The sequence below is a fragment of the Pimephales promelas genome, chromosome 8, assembly GCF_988280905.1.
Source record: "Pimephales promelas chromosome 8, fPimPro1.hap1.1, whole genome shotgun sequence".
NCBI lineage: Eukaryota > Metazoa > Chordata > Actinopteri > Cypriniformes > Leuciscidae > Pimephales > Pimephales promelas.
Window position 1 is genome coordinate 19,785,620 of NC_142776.1, and position 14,850 is coordinate 19,800,469.

General features: G+C 37.6%; 1 protein-coding gene across 2 annotated transcripts in view; it reads right to left on the bottom strand.

Annotated features, from left to right (window-relative positions):
* The window catches only part of pkn2b (protein kinase N2b), a 61,192-nt gene that overhangs the window by 33,137 nt on the left and 13,205 nt on the right, over nt 1-14,850 (bottom strand). For both annotated transcript variants that reach the window (XM_039691589.2, XM_039691588.2), the window contains exon 2: nt 3,755-4,055. In XM_039691589.2, the coding sequence (XP_039547523.2) occupies nt 3,755-4,055 (301 nt within the window). The remainder of the gene's footprint in view (nt 1-3,754; nt 4,056-14,850) is intronic.

Genomic DNA, 14,850 nt, shown 5'->3' on the forward strand with positions numbered 1-14,850 from the left:
AAAAATACAGCTTTATAATCATGAGTCTGCATTCATCATTTCAAGGCCACAAAGAGTCACACTATAATGTCAAACCACAACGCCATGAGCCAAATACAACACTTACACACACAGAGATGCAAAGACAAACACTCTTGCCATACTGTTTCTTTGAATTAATTTATGGTTATTTTGGCAGGTCATATTATACTACTGTAGTATTATTATCAATAATAAAGTTCAAAGGGAAATAAAGACAGCCGCATAAATAAAGTGTTCTTTCAGTAACCGGCTGATGGTATAAATAAGAAACATAATTCAAAAGCAAGCTGTTTGTATAAGCAAAAAGGCAAATACAAAACCCTCTATTTTGGATAATCCCTCAAACTCCTGACAAATCATTAACATTGGTCTTTGTTGTGATTTTTTTTTGAGAGAGAATATTACAGGGTAGAGTAACATCCATGGATAACTATTGTTTTGGAAACAAAGCCCTTCGTTGTACAACCACACGAGAGCAAAAAAAGTGCTTTTGTTGTACCAAGGTACAGTGACAGTATTCAACAGTAATAATATGGTATTTGAATGCATGACATTATACTGATGACAATATTATTATAACATGTAATTTACATGCACCTCAGCAAGGTCCAGTGAGTGCTATGGTATTACCACAGCCCAAAACATGGTATTGGTACCATGTTAGATACATGATTTCTTAGGGGCCATTTACACCTGGCCACTTCATGCGTTTTCTGTGATCGGATAGCTATCCGTGAAAAGACCAGGGGCCTCATGTATAAACATATAAGCATTTTTCCACGCGCACATCGGGATTTATAAAAAATAAACTTGGCGTAAATAAGTGCGCATCGTAAGGATGCTCTTGACCGTGCGTACGCACTCTTTTAGAAGAGTATGGGTTTTGGCGACACCGATGGTGAGCTGGAGTCAAATGTCTTTTTGCTTACTATTAGACAGAGAATCTAAAGAAAATTATACATCTACACAAAGATAATACAAATATAATTTCACAAACCTATCAACACTTGAAGCAAACATCCATCCCTTCTTAAATGACCGCGCCAGCACGCGCGTTGGGCCGTTTGGTGAAACTGACGCACATATAGCCTATAATCTAACGGCAGATGGAGTAAAACCGTAAATCTTCATTATGAGTCCAAGTCATAAATACAGTCCATATTCACAATAACAGAATGGTTTAAACTAGTTTTACTTCAGATATATACATTTAGATTAAATATGCCATTCTCATTAATGGAGTTAAACTCTTAAACTACATGAAATAATTACTGAGAAGTTACAATATATATATATATATATATATATATATATTCAATAAATAGAAATAGACCTATTTGTTGTGGTTGCATTGCTTTTGAACACTTTTCTTCTGGCATGCTGTGTTTTATGTTTTAACTAGAGATTGACAGAGAAAACTGTTTCGTGCAAATAATGCACAACCATGTCTATCGCTTTCCATTAAAATATAAATCAATTAAAAGTTCTTTTTGGCCAGTGGAAAAGATTGAGAAAAACTGTCTCTGAAATGTATTTAACACTATTTGATTTATTAATTCAAAAACAAGGCAAGGATATAGGCTACTAAAAAAAAATGTTTGTAATAATGTGACGGCACATCCGCATTTCATATTTTCCTAACGTCTTGTACCGTTAAACTTGGTATCACGTGGATGAATAATCATATGCAAATGATATGCAGATTAGGATATGCATATTTAAACTAGGCGTTGTAATCTCCATATATGGTTATTTCGGGGAGGAGACGCACGTGCGCATAATCTCCCGCTGACTGGGATTTATAAAGTGAATTCTGCGCAGGTTCTGGCGTACGAACGGTTTTATAAATCTGAAAACTTTTGTGCGTACGCAAATTCTGCCTTATGTGCGTACGCACACTTTAAGGATGAAATCTACGCAAAGTTTTATGCATGAGGCCCCTGGTGTAAAAGCCCCCGAAAAGCATTTGAGACGGATTTGAATCTGATCGCTCAAACCACTTCAGGAGGTGGTCTGGGCCGCATTCCAGATGAAACTGGACATGTGTAAATGCATCTGGTTGTTGAAACCACCTATGTAAATTTTACTACTCCCAAAAATGCTAAAAAAAATAAATGTGTGAGAGCGTGTTATAGGCTATATGTCACGTTATTTTAGTCAGATATGACGACGCTACTGTGAAATGCATCACCACAGATGAGCAGCTGAGCACCTATCAAGCCAGCGCTCTGCAATCTATCACAAATCAAAGTGAAAGCAAGTCGCAGACGCTTAACACTACCATCTTCATTAAAAGTAAAGAAACGAAATGATCTTACCAGGGCTGTTGCCGCTCTCTCTTATTGCAGTCTTTGCTAATTTTGAAATTAGCCAATGATCAATAAAATTTAGTTCATATCCGTTGCTTTTGGTGCCGTGCACTTTATTAAATCTGCATATAGCTCGGGAATTGATTTATATCCGTTTTGCAAAAACACATTTATGTGACCAGGTGTAAATGGAATCGTTTTGATAAATCAGATAGCTATCCGATCTGAGAAAACGCATGAAGTGGCCAGGTGTAAACAGCCCCTTAAAGACAATGCCAAACTAGTTTTGCAATCCACCGCACATGAGATTTAATAGCATTTTGGGTAACACTTTACAATAAGGTCCATAACTAACATGAACTAACCATGAGCAATACATTTGTTACTGTATTTGTTAATCTTCATTGATGTTAGTTAATACAAATAAAGCTGTTCATTGTTTGTTCACGTTAGTTCACAGAGCATTAACTAATGTTAACAGGATTTGAATAAAGTATTAGTAAATATTGAAATTAAGATTTACAAAGATTTAAAAATGCTGTATAAGTGCTGTTCATTATTAGTTCATGACTAATGGAGTTAACTAATGAACCTTATTGTTAGGTTAATTGTTAACTAATAAACCTCATTGTGTTACCGCATTTTGATTTAAACTTCAGTGGCCAACAACCGTGAAAGAGTTGGTAAGTTTGATTCATTTCCATTCAGTCAACTGACTTATTTTTCAATTAAAAATCTAACATGGAATTTATAAGATTTAGCACAAAAAAAATAGGTAACGTCTACTGTTTATTACTATGGATTGCTATAGACCATTTCAAAAGATGTAAACAACACTGGCCCAGAAGCACTTCCTGTTTCAGTTTGTAACCGTTTTCTTTATTTCACATGTAAAGAAAACATCTTAAAGATGTGTGTTTAAATTTTTGCTTCAGTTTTAAATGTTCTGTTGGTTGTATTTTATCCTAGCTTTTATGTAGTGTTAAAAAACTGAAACAGGAAGTGCTTCTGGACCAGTGTTGTTTACATCTTGTGAAATGGTCTATATTAGTACATACATGCAAACTAAAATTATTAAATATGGTTTCTCTTGATGTTTATTTAGTGAAAACATATTATTTTTAACTTGATGTGTACTATTCTTGTATTAGACATTACTACATGCATTAGACATTTTTAATCTATTTGGAACTAAAAGGAATTCCCCCTATTAACCAAAAAAAAAAAAAAAAAAAAAAAAAAAAAAACACATGGGGATTGCATTTAATATTGTTAAATGGCTTGAAAATATCAAGATAGATCAATCAGCCCTAGTAATATGATCCAAAAAACATTTGGTAATTTTTTTGCCAGTGATTAAAAACAAATAAACTGTACAAAAGCTAGAGACATGGATGGAGATGAAGAAGATAAGTCAGACATACCCAAGACCTCCTCTGGGTCCTTCACCACTATGTGTGCGTTCAGTTCCTGAAGCTCCTGATGCAGTTCCTCCACCTTCTTGTTGGACTTTTTAAGCATGTTGTCCACATAAGCCAGACTCTTCTTATCTGTGGTCACCTTCCTCAGGTTCTCGGCTCCTTCTTTGATCTTCAGCTCTTTGCGGATCTCTCGTTTTATCTGATCCTTGATCTCCTCCAACTTTTGTTGGACCATAGTGTCTGAGAGGTCCAGATTATGGCCGAGACCCAGACGTTCCGAAACCATCTGACCCCGAGTGTCACCCTGAGGAGCAGGAGAGAGAAAGAGATAGCAGAATTGTTTACAATTATCTGAAGCGTTCAAAGACATGGAATGCATCCTGGAATGTAGCATTCTCAAGATGCAACGTAATGGCAAGTCCTCAAAATAATAAGTTGTTTGCATTCTCCGAGTAATATCCTTCTATGCTGGAGTGCAGAAAGTTTGGAATTCACTTTCACATACACGGTGATGTGTATGATCCGGTTCAGGTTGTTATGCAATGGAATAAAGCACTAGTTAATCAGCTTGAGGAGGACCAGAGAGCTCCCAAGAACAATGAAACGCCTTCAGACAAGCACAAAGGTCAATGACAAACAAGAGTGTATATCAGAGCTAGCTATTCAATTAATTTGGAATTCGGGCCAGTTCATGAAAATGAGGCAAACTAAGGGGCTGGAGAATATTTAGTGATTTTGGTAACAAATAAAGAAATTACAACATACTGAAGTAATCAATATATTCTATTTTGTAAATGCAGAACAACTTATGTCCAGCAATCAATTTAAATTGATCAATCCATTTAAATTGACAGCCTAGATCCGACTGTTTTAAGCGTGTACTTAAATAGTCCAGTGGCAGAACTTTAGACAAGCGTATCAGAGGTTTTGGTTTCTAATCTGCACTTGAATAGGTTTTTTTTTTTCTTTCTCATCAAAACCAATTATGTTTATCAGTGGTTGAATATCAGGAAGGGACACGGTGTGCATTTTGTTTTGTAATTTCACTGGAACAAATAGAGAGTTTTCACAATGGATTGAAGCGCGAGTACGAGTGAAGACTGTGAGCGTGCCACAAGAGAACACTGTATCCGTGCCACTGATCGCAGCAGCAATGAGCACTTTGAACACTTGACTTCAAAAAAACATCACATTTCAGCGCTAGATCACCTCTTAATTAACAAACGAACAAAATAAATGCTCTGCTAGTTAAAGGAGTAGTTCACTTTTAAAAAAACTTTTGCTGATAATTTACTCACCCCCATGTCATCCAAGATGTCCACGTCTTTCTTTCTTCAGTTGAAAAGAAATTAAGGTTTTTGATGAAAACATTCCAGGATTTTCTCCATATAATGGACTTCATTGGGAACCAAACGGTTCAAGGTTCAAATGGGAGTTTCAGTGCAGCTTCAAAAGGATTTAAACGACACCAGACGATATCTTATCTAGGACCCTTCTAGTCATGACTCGAAAAAAGATTTGTTCATTTTGATGAATGAGTTTGAACAGGAGAGTCACAAACGCTCATCACAGAAAAGAGCAAGGCGAGAATTTGTGCTTATAAAACTTAAACTTTTTTATTTATTTTTGAAAAGACCGATCGTTTCGCTAGATAAGACCCGTATTCATCGTCTGGCATCGTTTAAAGCCCTGTGAAGCTGCACTGAAACTGTCATTTGGACCTTGAACTGTTTGGTTCCCAATGAAGTGCATTATATGGAGAAAAATCCTGGAATGTTTTCATCAAAAACCTTAATTTATTTTCGACTGAAAAAGAAAGACATGGCCATCTTGGATGACATGGGGGTAAATTTGATGAATTAAAACGTTTTTTTAAAAGTTAACTACTCCTTTAATTGGACATTTTTTTATTTATTTGTATTGGTACATTTGTGCCGTGAGATGTTTCAAAAGTGGTAGGGAGATGTCCCACCGGCAAATTACACCTAAAGGGTCGGTACAAGATCCCTCAGAGGCCAACTGAATAGACAACTAGATCACTTAGAGCACTTGCCTCAAGTACCTTATTGCTTTTATAAAATGATTACCACACAATAGAAATATTCAAGTAAAAAAAATATGTATTAGTGCTACTATCATGAAGTAAAATCACTAAAAGCATTCCTTCTGCTAGGAAAAAAATAGCTAGAAACCGTGAACAGCAATAACGTTCCAATGTGTAAAATGTATGAAAGCTAAATAAAAACAACATAGGAACTGCAGTGTCACAGTGATAAATAGAACCGTTGGGAGAAGCGGTCATAGCCGTGTTTTATCATGAATGAATCAGAATCAAGGATTGGAACTATTCGTTTAATAAAGAGTTTTATAGAATTCTAGTTTGGAGTTTGAGTTCGGAGTTGGTTTTATTCGATTTTGAAAACAATTTTAGAATTTTTTGTACAAAATGTTTACATAACTCAAAAATGTAATGTGTTATTTAAACATCAAGGCAAAAATAACTTAATTTAACTATTGTCAAATGTTTAAATATAGGTTAGGCTATACACATTTCCTAATGATATAAGGGTTGCAACAATTAAAATAAATCAACAAAGAATTTGAATAATCGAGTTGTTGCATCTGCACACCTTGCAGTCACGTCGCTTTAAGGTAGTGACTAAAACATTTGGACAATAGAGCATCACAGTCCCGCCTGCAGCCCGAGAGAGTGTTGGTGCTGGAATGAAATTTCCCATTTATTTCTCCCATTGACATTTTGTAAAATCCATATCTAAAGAGTATTAGAGTATTAGAGCATGTCTGAGGATAACCAGCTACGGCTGAACTCGTAAGCGTACAACATATCATTTCGAGTGAAAACATGAAGAGAAAATGAAAAAAAGAAATGGGTTTACAGTGAAAAAGCCTTTTGAGTGACTTCCAAATCTGACGACGGCCACGTGAACTTTTTCCTCCAGTGAATTTTATATAGTGAATGTGCAGGGAAACTCATTTTCCTCGATTTACTGATGCTTAACACATTTGCAGCTGCACATGCTAAAACATTGAGCATTCGGCTTGTTCAATAGGCTGTGCTGCGGCAACTGCAAATCCAATGGTGCGGGCGCCTCTGAGGTGCGACCAATGAACTAGCCCTACGTCATTACACGATCTTCAGTCTTCTTCACGTACCTTCGCAGGGTTTCAGACACGTTACACGACTTCAATGAATCAGATGCATCACTGTGGGATTGTTCAGGCTTGTGGGTAATGAAGCACTTATCCAATACATCGCGAATAAAAGGCATTTATCTTAAAGCAAGGTTAGTGCCCCATGAACTTTTGGTGTTTATATGAGCATATACAATCACTTAGTACAGGCTTAGCTGGTTTTAAGTCTACCATGTATGGTTACATTTTAATGGCTTATATCCCAACTGTCAATGGAGAAATTGTATTGAATTTTTACTTCCGGCACATGCATACAGAAAAAAAAAAAAGTGGAGGACACAGAGTGAGCTGCTGCAGGAAAGGAGCACAACCCAAGTTATTTAAAACATTTATAGTGCTTCAAACAAAAGCATAAGTGTTTAATATGGCGTCACTTTTTGGGCTTTGAGAGATGTGTAGCCTACTGTTTAATGCTTCTGAGATGAGTTGAGTTTTCCTTAAAGGGATAGTTCACTTTGAAATTAATTTTTGATAAGTTTTAGCTAACCTAAAGGGCATCCAAGATGTAGGTGTCTTTGCCACAGCATTTTCAATTTTGACATTTTTTGGTCAAACAGGTGTTGTCTTTCAGTCATGAAGCCCACCTCAAAGAGCATGCACAGAGAAGTCAAAATTAAACATGATTTAATGACTCGTGAATGTAAGTAAGTACACATTGATGGCCTAAGAAACGAAACGAGCGGTTTGTGTGAGAAAACGAACAGTATGGGAGGATCACGTGACCCATCGACAGTGATGCCAGCATAGTTTTCAGCTCTGCTCGCATAATCTTATTTTTTCAATTATCCTATCACATACTTGAAATATTTCGACACCTTTCTCATCATGAGCCTTTCCCCAACCAAAGAAGCACGGAAAAGGGAAAATGAACAATCGCCTTTGAAGAAAAAATTTAAGGATTCAGCCATTTCCAAGGAAGAACTCGATACGGCTATTGCTAATGGCATAAAGCTAGCCCTCCAAGAACAACAACGCGGTCTAGATATGGCCGTAGCCTCCGCTGTCAGGGAAGCTGTAGACTCTATCCTGGTCCCAGCACTACGTGATTTACGAACCGAAATCCAAAAGACTAATGAAACCGTAAAGGAGATCAGCACTGAACTTGAGAATGTAGCCAAATCCTCTAAACGGATTCAAGGCCGATTGGACTCTGTTCAGACGGCCGCACGAGAGGATAGGCGATCGGTTATCGAATTAAAAACCCAGCTAGACCAGCTCACTACAAAGTTGACAGACCTAGAGGACAGGGGACGAAGGAATAACGTAAGGCTGGTTGGCTTACCGGAAGCAGTGGAGGGTTCAGATGCAATCGGCTACCTGAAAGAGAATCTTCCCAGGTGGATCCCCTCATTGGTGGACCGAGACATTGAAATTGAACGGGCACATCGTGTGTATGATGGAGGAGAGGCTAAATCCAACAAGCCGCGCACCCTTATCTTCAGATTACTGCGTTGGCAAGACAGAACGGCTATCCTGAACGGTGCACGTCAAGTTTATCCAGTGAAATACGCAGCCAACGGTGCTACCCGCTCACGCGCATCCGCTCACCCGCTCTCGCCTCCCGCTCATACTTCGGCTTCAACGACCGGCACTATTTTGTTCTTTCCCGATTATAGTCCAGCGACAACAGCAAAGAGAAAGAGCTTCAGTTCTACCATGAAGAAGGCTAAAGACATGGGCCTGGAGCCATTCCTTATTTATCCCGCGCGGATTAAACTGCAGTATAAAGGCGAGAGGAAGATGTTCGACTCCCCCCAGGCCGCCGAAGATTTTATCAACTCTCTTCCTCGGAGGTCAACATCTAACGTTACACCGGTACGGCGCGATGGTGGTGCTACTGATGCAGCCTCAAACCCGACCAAAGAAAAGAACGACGGGGACTCTCCTCACGCTAGAGAAGGCGATTTAGTGGACATGGAGGAATGAACTCAAATCAGCTAACAAGTTTTCTTGCATGGACAATCTTAGGATCATCACCACAAGGCATTTTGGAATGTAAGTGTAGTAATTAGGCTACATCCCTGAGATATTGTTTCTTTGAAATGACCTAAAACTAGTATGCTAAGTTACTCTTGTTTTACAAGTTCGAGAGGTGACGAATATATTCATTTAATGTGTTACGATTGTGTGGGCTTATCTGATACTATAGCCAGACGTTGGGCTGGATTGGTCACGTATCAGACGATGTTTATGTTCTTACAGACCTACGGCTTTTTGCCCGTGCGGTCTGTGTTTGTTTTTGTATATAGTTTTCCCCCCTCCTTACAGACATATTCCTACTTTTTTTGATAGAACATCACATCAGCAGTGGGACATCGGTGCGATAGTTGGCATGATGCTTACACACTTCTTTTATAGACTAACATGCTCATATTTCAAGACAGATCTTAGCGATATAATATGTCGATGCAGTCTTTGAACGTATTATCACTCAATGTGAATGGCCTAAACTCCGCTATCAAACGCACTCGTGTTCTTGAGTATCTACATCGTAAAAAGGTAGATATCGCCCTTATTCAAGAAACACACCTAAAACAATGCGACGTGGCACGATTTCAGAATAAATATTATAGATTAATTGCGTCATCGTGCGCCCTAAATAAAACCAAGGGAGTATGCATCCTTCTTAACCGGAAAATATCATGCAATGTAAATGTTACTGGAAGTGATGAGAATGGAAGACTTGCTTTTGCCCGGGTTTGTATACTTAATCATAAATTAGCCTTCACGTCCATATACTGCCCAAATGAGCCTGACAGAGTTTTCTTTTCTTACATTCAAAACACATTGTTAGAACAAAATGACTGTTCTTTAGTGGTGGGAGGTGACTTCAATGCAGTCCTTAACCCGTCTCTTGATAAATCTAATTCAGATGTAACGGCCAACCCTTCATCTACCTTATTGAATACACTTCTCAAAGATTTAAATCTTGTGGATATTTGGCGTATACAGAATGTTACTTCTAGAGATTACACATTTTTCTCCAACAGACATAAATCATTTTCCCGGATAGATTATATTTTTCTTAGCCCGACCCTAATTGCAGGACATACGTCCATTACTATTTTGCCAATTCTATTATCTGATCACTCCGCACTTATATGCAACATCGATCTGCCCAACATCAAGTCAAAGGCCCCCAGGTGGCGTTTAAACACATCTTTACTAACTAACGCTGGATTTCTTAGTTCACTCAAAGCAAAATTAAAAGATTTTTTAGATATTAACACAAAGGATTGCCCTAATCCGCAAGTTTTATGGGAAGCCACAAAATGTTTTTTACGTGGTTTCTGTATCTCATTCTCCTCAACTTTAGCTAAAACAAAAGCTTCCCAGATCACAAATCTTGAAAACAAAATAGAATCATTAGAGAATTTGCAAAAACATAACTTCTCAGATGATCAGTCTAAATTGCTAGCATCTTTGAAGGATGAATACAAGACACTGGCCGTATCAAAGGCAGAATTTATCTTGCATAGAACCAGACAAAAGTACTATTTTGATGCAGAGAGGCCTAGTCATCTACTTGCTCTTATGCTTAAAGAATGTGAAACAAAAGCTCACATTCCAGCAATAAATACGCCTAGGGGCAAAATTACTACCAATCCGCAGGCCATCAATAATACATTCTTAACATTTTATGAAAACCTATACAAATCAGAGGTTTCTTATGACGATGCTACCAGCAAACATTTTCTTGACCAACTAGAGCTTCCCTGCCTCAAGCAAACTGATCAAGATGATCTGGAAGCTGTATTAGAGCTGGATGAACTTCATAAAGCTGCGAAATGTCTCAACAAAGGCAAATCGCCTGGTTTGGATGGCCTCCCTCCAGAGCTTTATTTAGAGATATGGGACATGGTGGGCACACTCATGCTGGATTCGTTCAATTTTGCAATCCAAAATGGGACCTTCCATAGAGACCAAAAAACAGCACTTATTACCCTGCTCTTGAAAAAGGGAAAAGATCCCTTTGAGTGTTCAAGCTTTAGACCAATATCTTTACTTACAAGTGATCTGAAGATATATGCCAAAGTACTCGCTCTGCGCCTGGAAAAAGTTATTCAATCTCTAGTTAAAGAAGACCAAACAGGCTTTATCAAGGGACGCTATGCATCTGATAACATGAGAAGGCTGCTACACATTATAGAGGTGGCAGAGACGCACCCAAATCCTTGTGCTGTGTTTTCACTGGACGCAGAGAAAGCGTTCGATAGGATAGAGTGGAAATATATGTGGGCAGTTCTACAACGTTTCGGTTTCAGGCACAATTTCATATCAATGATCAAGGCGCTATACCACTCACCTTTAGCAAGTGTTCTAACAGGTGACATAATCTCCTCTCCTTTTACCCTGCAACGTGGTACAAGACAGGGGTGTCCACTCTCGCCACTTTTGTTTTGTCTCTCTCTGGAACCTCTAGCACAAGCCATCAGACAATCTACAGCCTCCCCTATGGAAATTGGTCGCCATAATCATATTATATCTCTGTACGCGGATGATATAATTTTGTTCTTAGACAACTTTGACACCTCTATTCACCCAGTTATTAAAGAATTTGATAAATTTAGCAGTCTGTCAGGCTACAAAATTAATTGGACAAAATCTGCACTTATGCCTCTAAATAATATACACACAAGTGTTCCTATCCCTAACTATATTCACATCAAAAGTTCTTTCACATATCTGGGCATTACAATATATAAAAACATACATAAAATTACCAGAGACAACTTCAACACTATGTTAAGCAAAATAAAGTCAGATATTCATAGGTGGAGGAATCTAAAAACGTCTCTTCAAGGTAGAATTAATACAGTTAAAATGAACATATTGCCCCGTTTTAATTTTCTTTTCTTTATGTTACCACTTGGCCCCCCTCCAAGTTACTTTAAAGACATTCACTCTATGATTTCCAGTTTTATTTGGGATGGTAGACGGCCCAGGGTTCGTTTGAATACATTGCAACGGCCCAAACTGCTGGGTGGTCTAGCGGTACCAAACGTTGAACTTTATTATTGGTCATTTCAGATCAGGGCACTCAGCAAATGGCTAGACCCACAGTCTACCACTGCATGGAGATTGATTGAATCTGCTAAAATATTACCACACAAACTGCAAGATATCCTATTCTCTAGTGTAACAAACAAAACAATAAAAGAGAGTTTTGGGCCCATTATTGCTAACTCTATACAAGTGTGGAAGAAAGCAGAACGGTGGATGGGCGGCCCACCTAAATTCTGTCGGAATACGCCACTATGGCATAACCAGAGACTATTATGTGGCAACAAACCATTTAATCAGCCATCCTGGTCATCCCGTGGGGTGAATACTTTAGGTGATATATATGATACTCAAGGTCTCTGCTCCATTCAAGATTTAAGAACACGCTTTTATCTTCCTGCGTCCTCTTATTTTGTTTATCTTCAGCTAAGATCAGCATTAAAAACGTATGGAGTTCCCTGGAATTCTCCTCTCCCCTCACATCCCATGTTACAATGGATTGCACCATTACTGGGCAGACCTTCTGTCTCTTTAATATATAGTGCACTGATTCAGCATAGGGCCAAAACTTTACCAATTGAATCCATATGGAACAGGGAGTTGGGGAGTTTAAATGTAAACCTAGATTGGGAAAGAATATGGTATAACCTAAGTCTAACTTCTAAGAACCTAGCGCACCAACTAATACACTTCAAAACAATACATAGAGCCTACATTACACCTTATAGGAGATTCCAGATGAAATTACAACCTACTCACAACTGTCATATATGTAACACTGCTTCACCTGGAACGTTTTTACACATGTTTTGGGAGTGTCCAGTTATTTCTAACTTCTGGTTACATGTAAATTCATCTTTAGCGGATATACTTGACATTTTCTATGTTCCGAATCCTGGTTTCTGTCTTCTTAATGATAATTCTGATATAAATCTAAAGCAAATTCAGTTAAAAATGTTGTTCGCAGGGTTTACCTCTGCAAAGAAAACAATTTTGAAAAACTGGTTCTTTCCGGATATGTGTATGGAATCATTCTGGATCCATAGCCTTGTCAACATTGTCAATCTTGAACATACAACTGCACGACTCAATAAGGCGCAACCAGCGACTGTACAAGCTTGGAACTCTTTCTCATCTAGGATTATTTCTTGGTCCAGGGACAACAGCTAGGCAATCTTTGATGTGAACTGTACCTGCCAAACATATTTCTGTTGTTTTATGTATTGTCTTATTATATGTATTGTCTCACTCATCCATTCATTACCATTGTGATGGTTTGATGTTTTCTTTTTCTTATTCTTTTTTCCTTTCTCATTATATAGTCACATATGATACTGGAGATGTCTGTAATCACCCCCCCCCCCCCCCCCCCCAAGAAAACAATAAAAATGTTGATCACAAAAAGAAAACGAACAGTATTTATATCGTTAGTATTTCACAATATCATAGTATTTATATCATATACACAATGTAAATTAGAGCTGGGCGATATGGCCCAAAAAAATGGATCACGATAATTTGTTTTTATATCAGTTGATATCGACACTTATCACGATAAATGTCAAATTCTTATTTCTTTCAAGTTTAAAGGCAGATTTTTGCTCCTAAGTGAAAATTGTATAAACCAGAGCGTTAATTATGGCTTTAAACTACTCCTTATTGTCAGAACATATCATGACAAACTTTTGCCAAACAGGTGACCATACATACATAATAATATGAGGTAGAACATTCAAAACATTTTTCATTAAAATAAATATTTGAATAAAAAAGTATTTCTTCAGCAGTTTGTAGTGCAGGCTGCAATATTAAAATTACATGTTTTGTCTCGAAATGCATATTTGACAGTGAGTTGTAAATCTGCATCCTAACTCAAGCTAATACTAAGCTAATGTTACATTTATGTTCATTAACAAAAACAGTAACATCTGTTTTTTTATTATTTTTTTTTTATAAATGTAACGACCACATTTTTATTTGGTAAAATGTAATATTCTGACTGTTTGAATTTTATTAAAATTAACCATTGGTTATCCAGTTTCATGCATTTAGATCAAGATGACCACAGATAAACCAGGCATAGCCTATAACTTAGCACCTCACTACTATGGCAAAATGTAACTTTATGGCTTCTGTGGTATTTGTATGAAAAATTAGCCTGTCAGTTAAATACATTATTAAATACTGTACTAATATTCCATTAGTCATTTAATACATTGTCTACATTAATAATATTATACAATTCAATATGTATATCCCACATTTCATGGTGCAGTTAGCCTAATATTACTAGGCTAACCTTACAGTAAATCCATGGTAGGCTAAATGGATTCAGTATCAATTCAGATTCTGACTGTATCGTTGCACGCAGTGTTTCTCTTTGTCAGCGGTGTTTCATCTGCCTTTAAACTGGTTTAAACCTGACATTTGTGTTCTTCGCTGAACTCAAGCGCTTCTCACTGGATCTCGTGAGCAAGATGATCAGATTAACCGCGTCTGTGTGAGCTTGCGCTGCGCTGCCGTTTGGACTTTGAGCCGAGCGGATAAATCCGTGTGGCGCCCGTGGTTCAACTGAGTTTTGTTCCGCTTTTGCCGCATAAACATTATCAAACATTTATCAACCTCTTGATATCGTTTTATCGAGAAAAAATATATTGCGATAATTATCGTTTTATCGCCCAGCACTAATGTAAATAATAGATTCCTTGTACAATTAATGGGGACCTATTTTGCCTATTTTTAGATGTAATATAAGGCCCCGTCCACACTACTGCGTTTTCGTTTAAAAACGGAGAATTAAAACGAATACGATCTCCGTCCACACCAGCGTTTTACCTGCGTATTAGAATTTATCTCCATCCACATTAATACGACTGAAAACG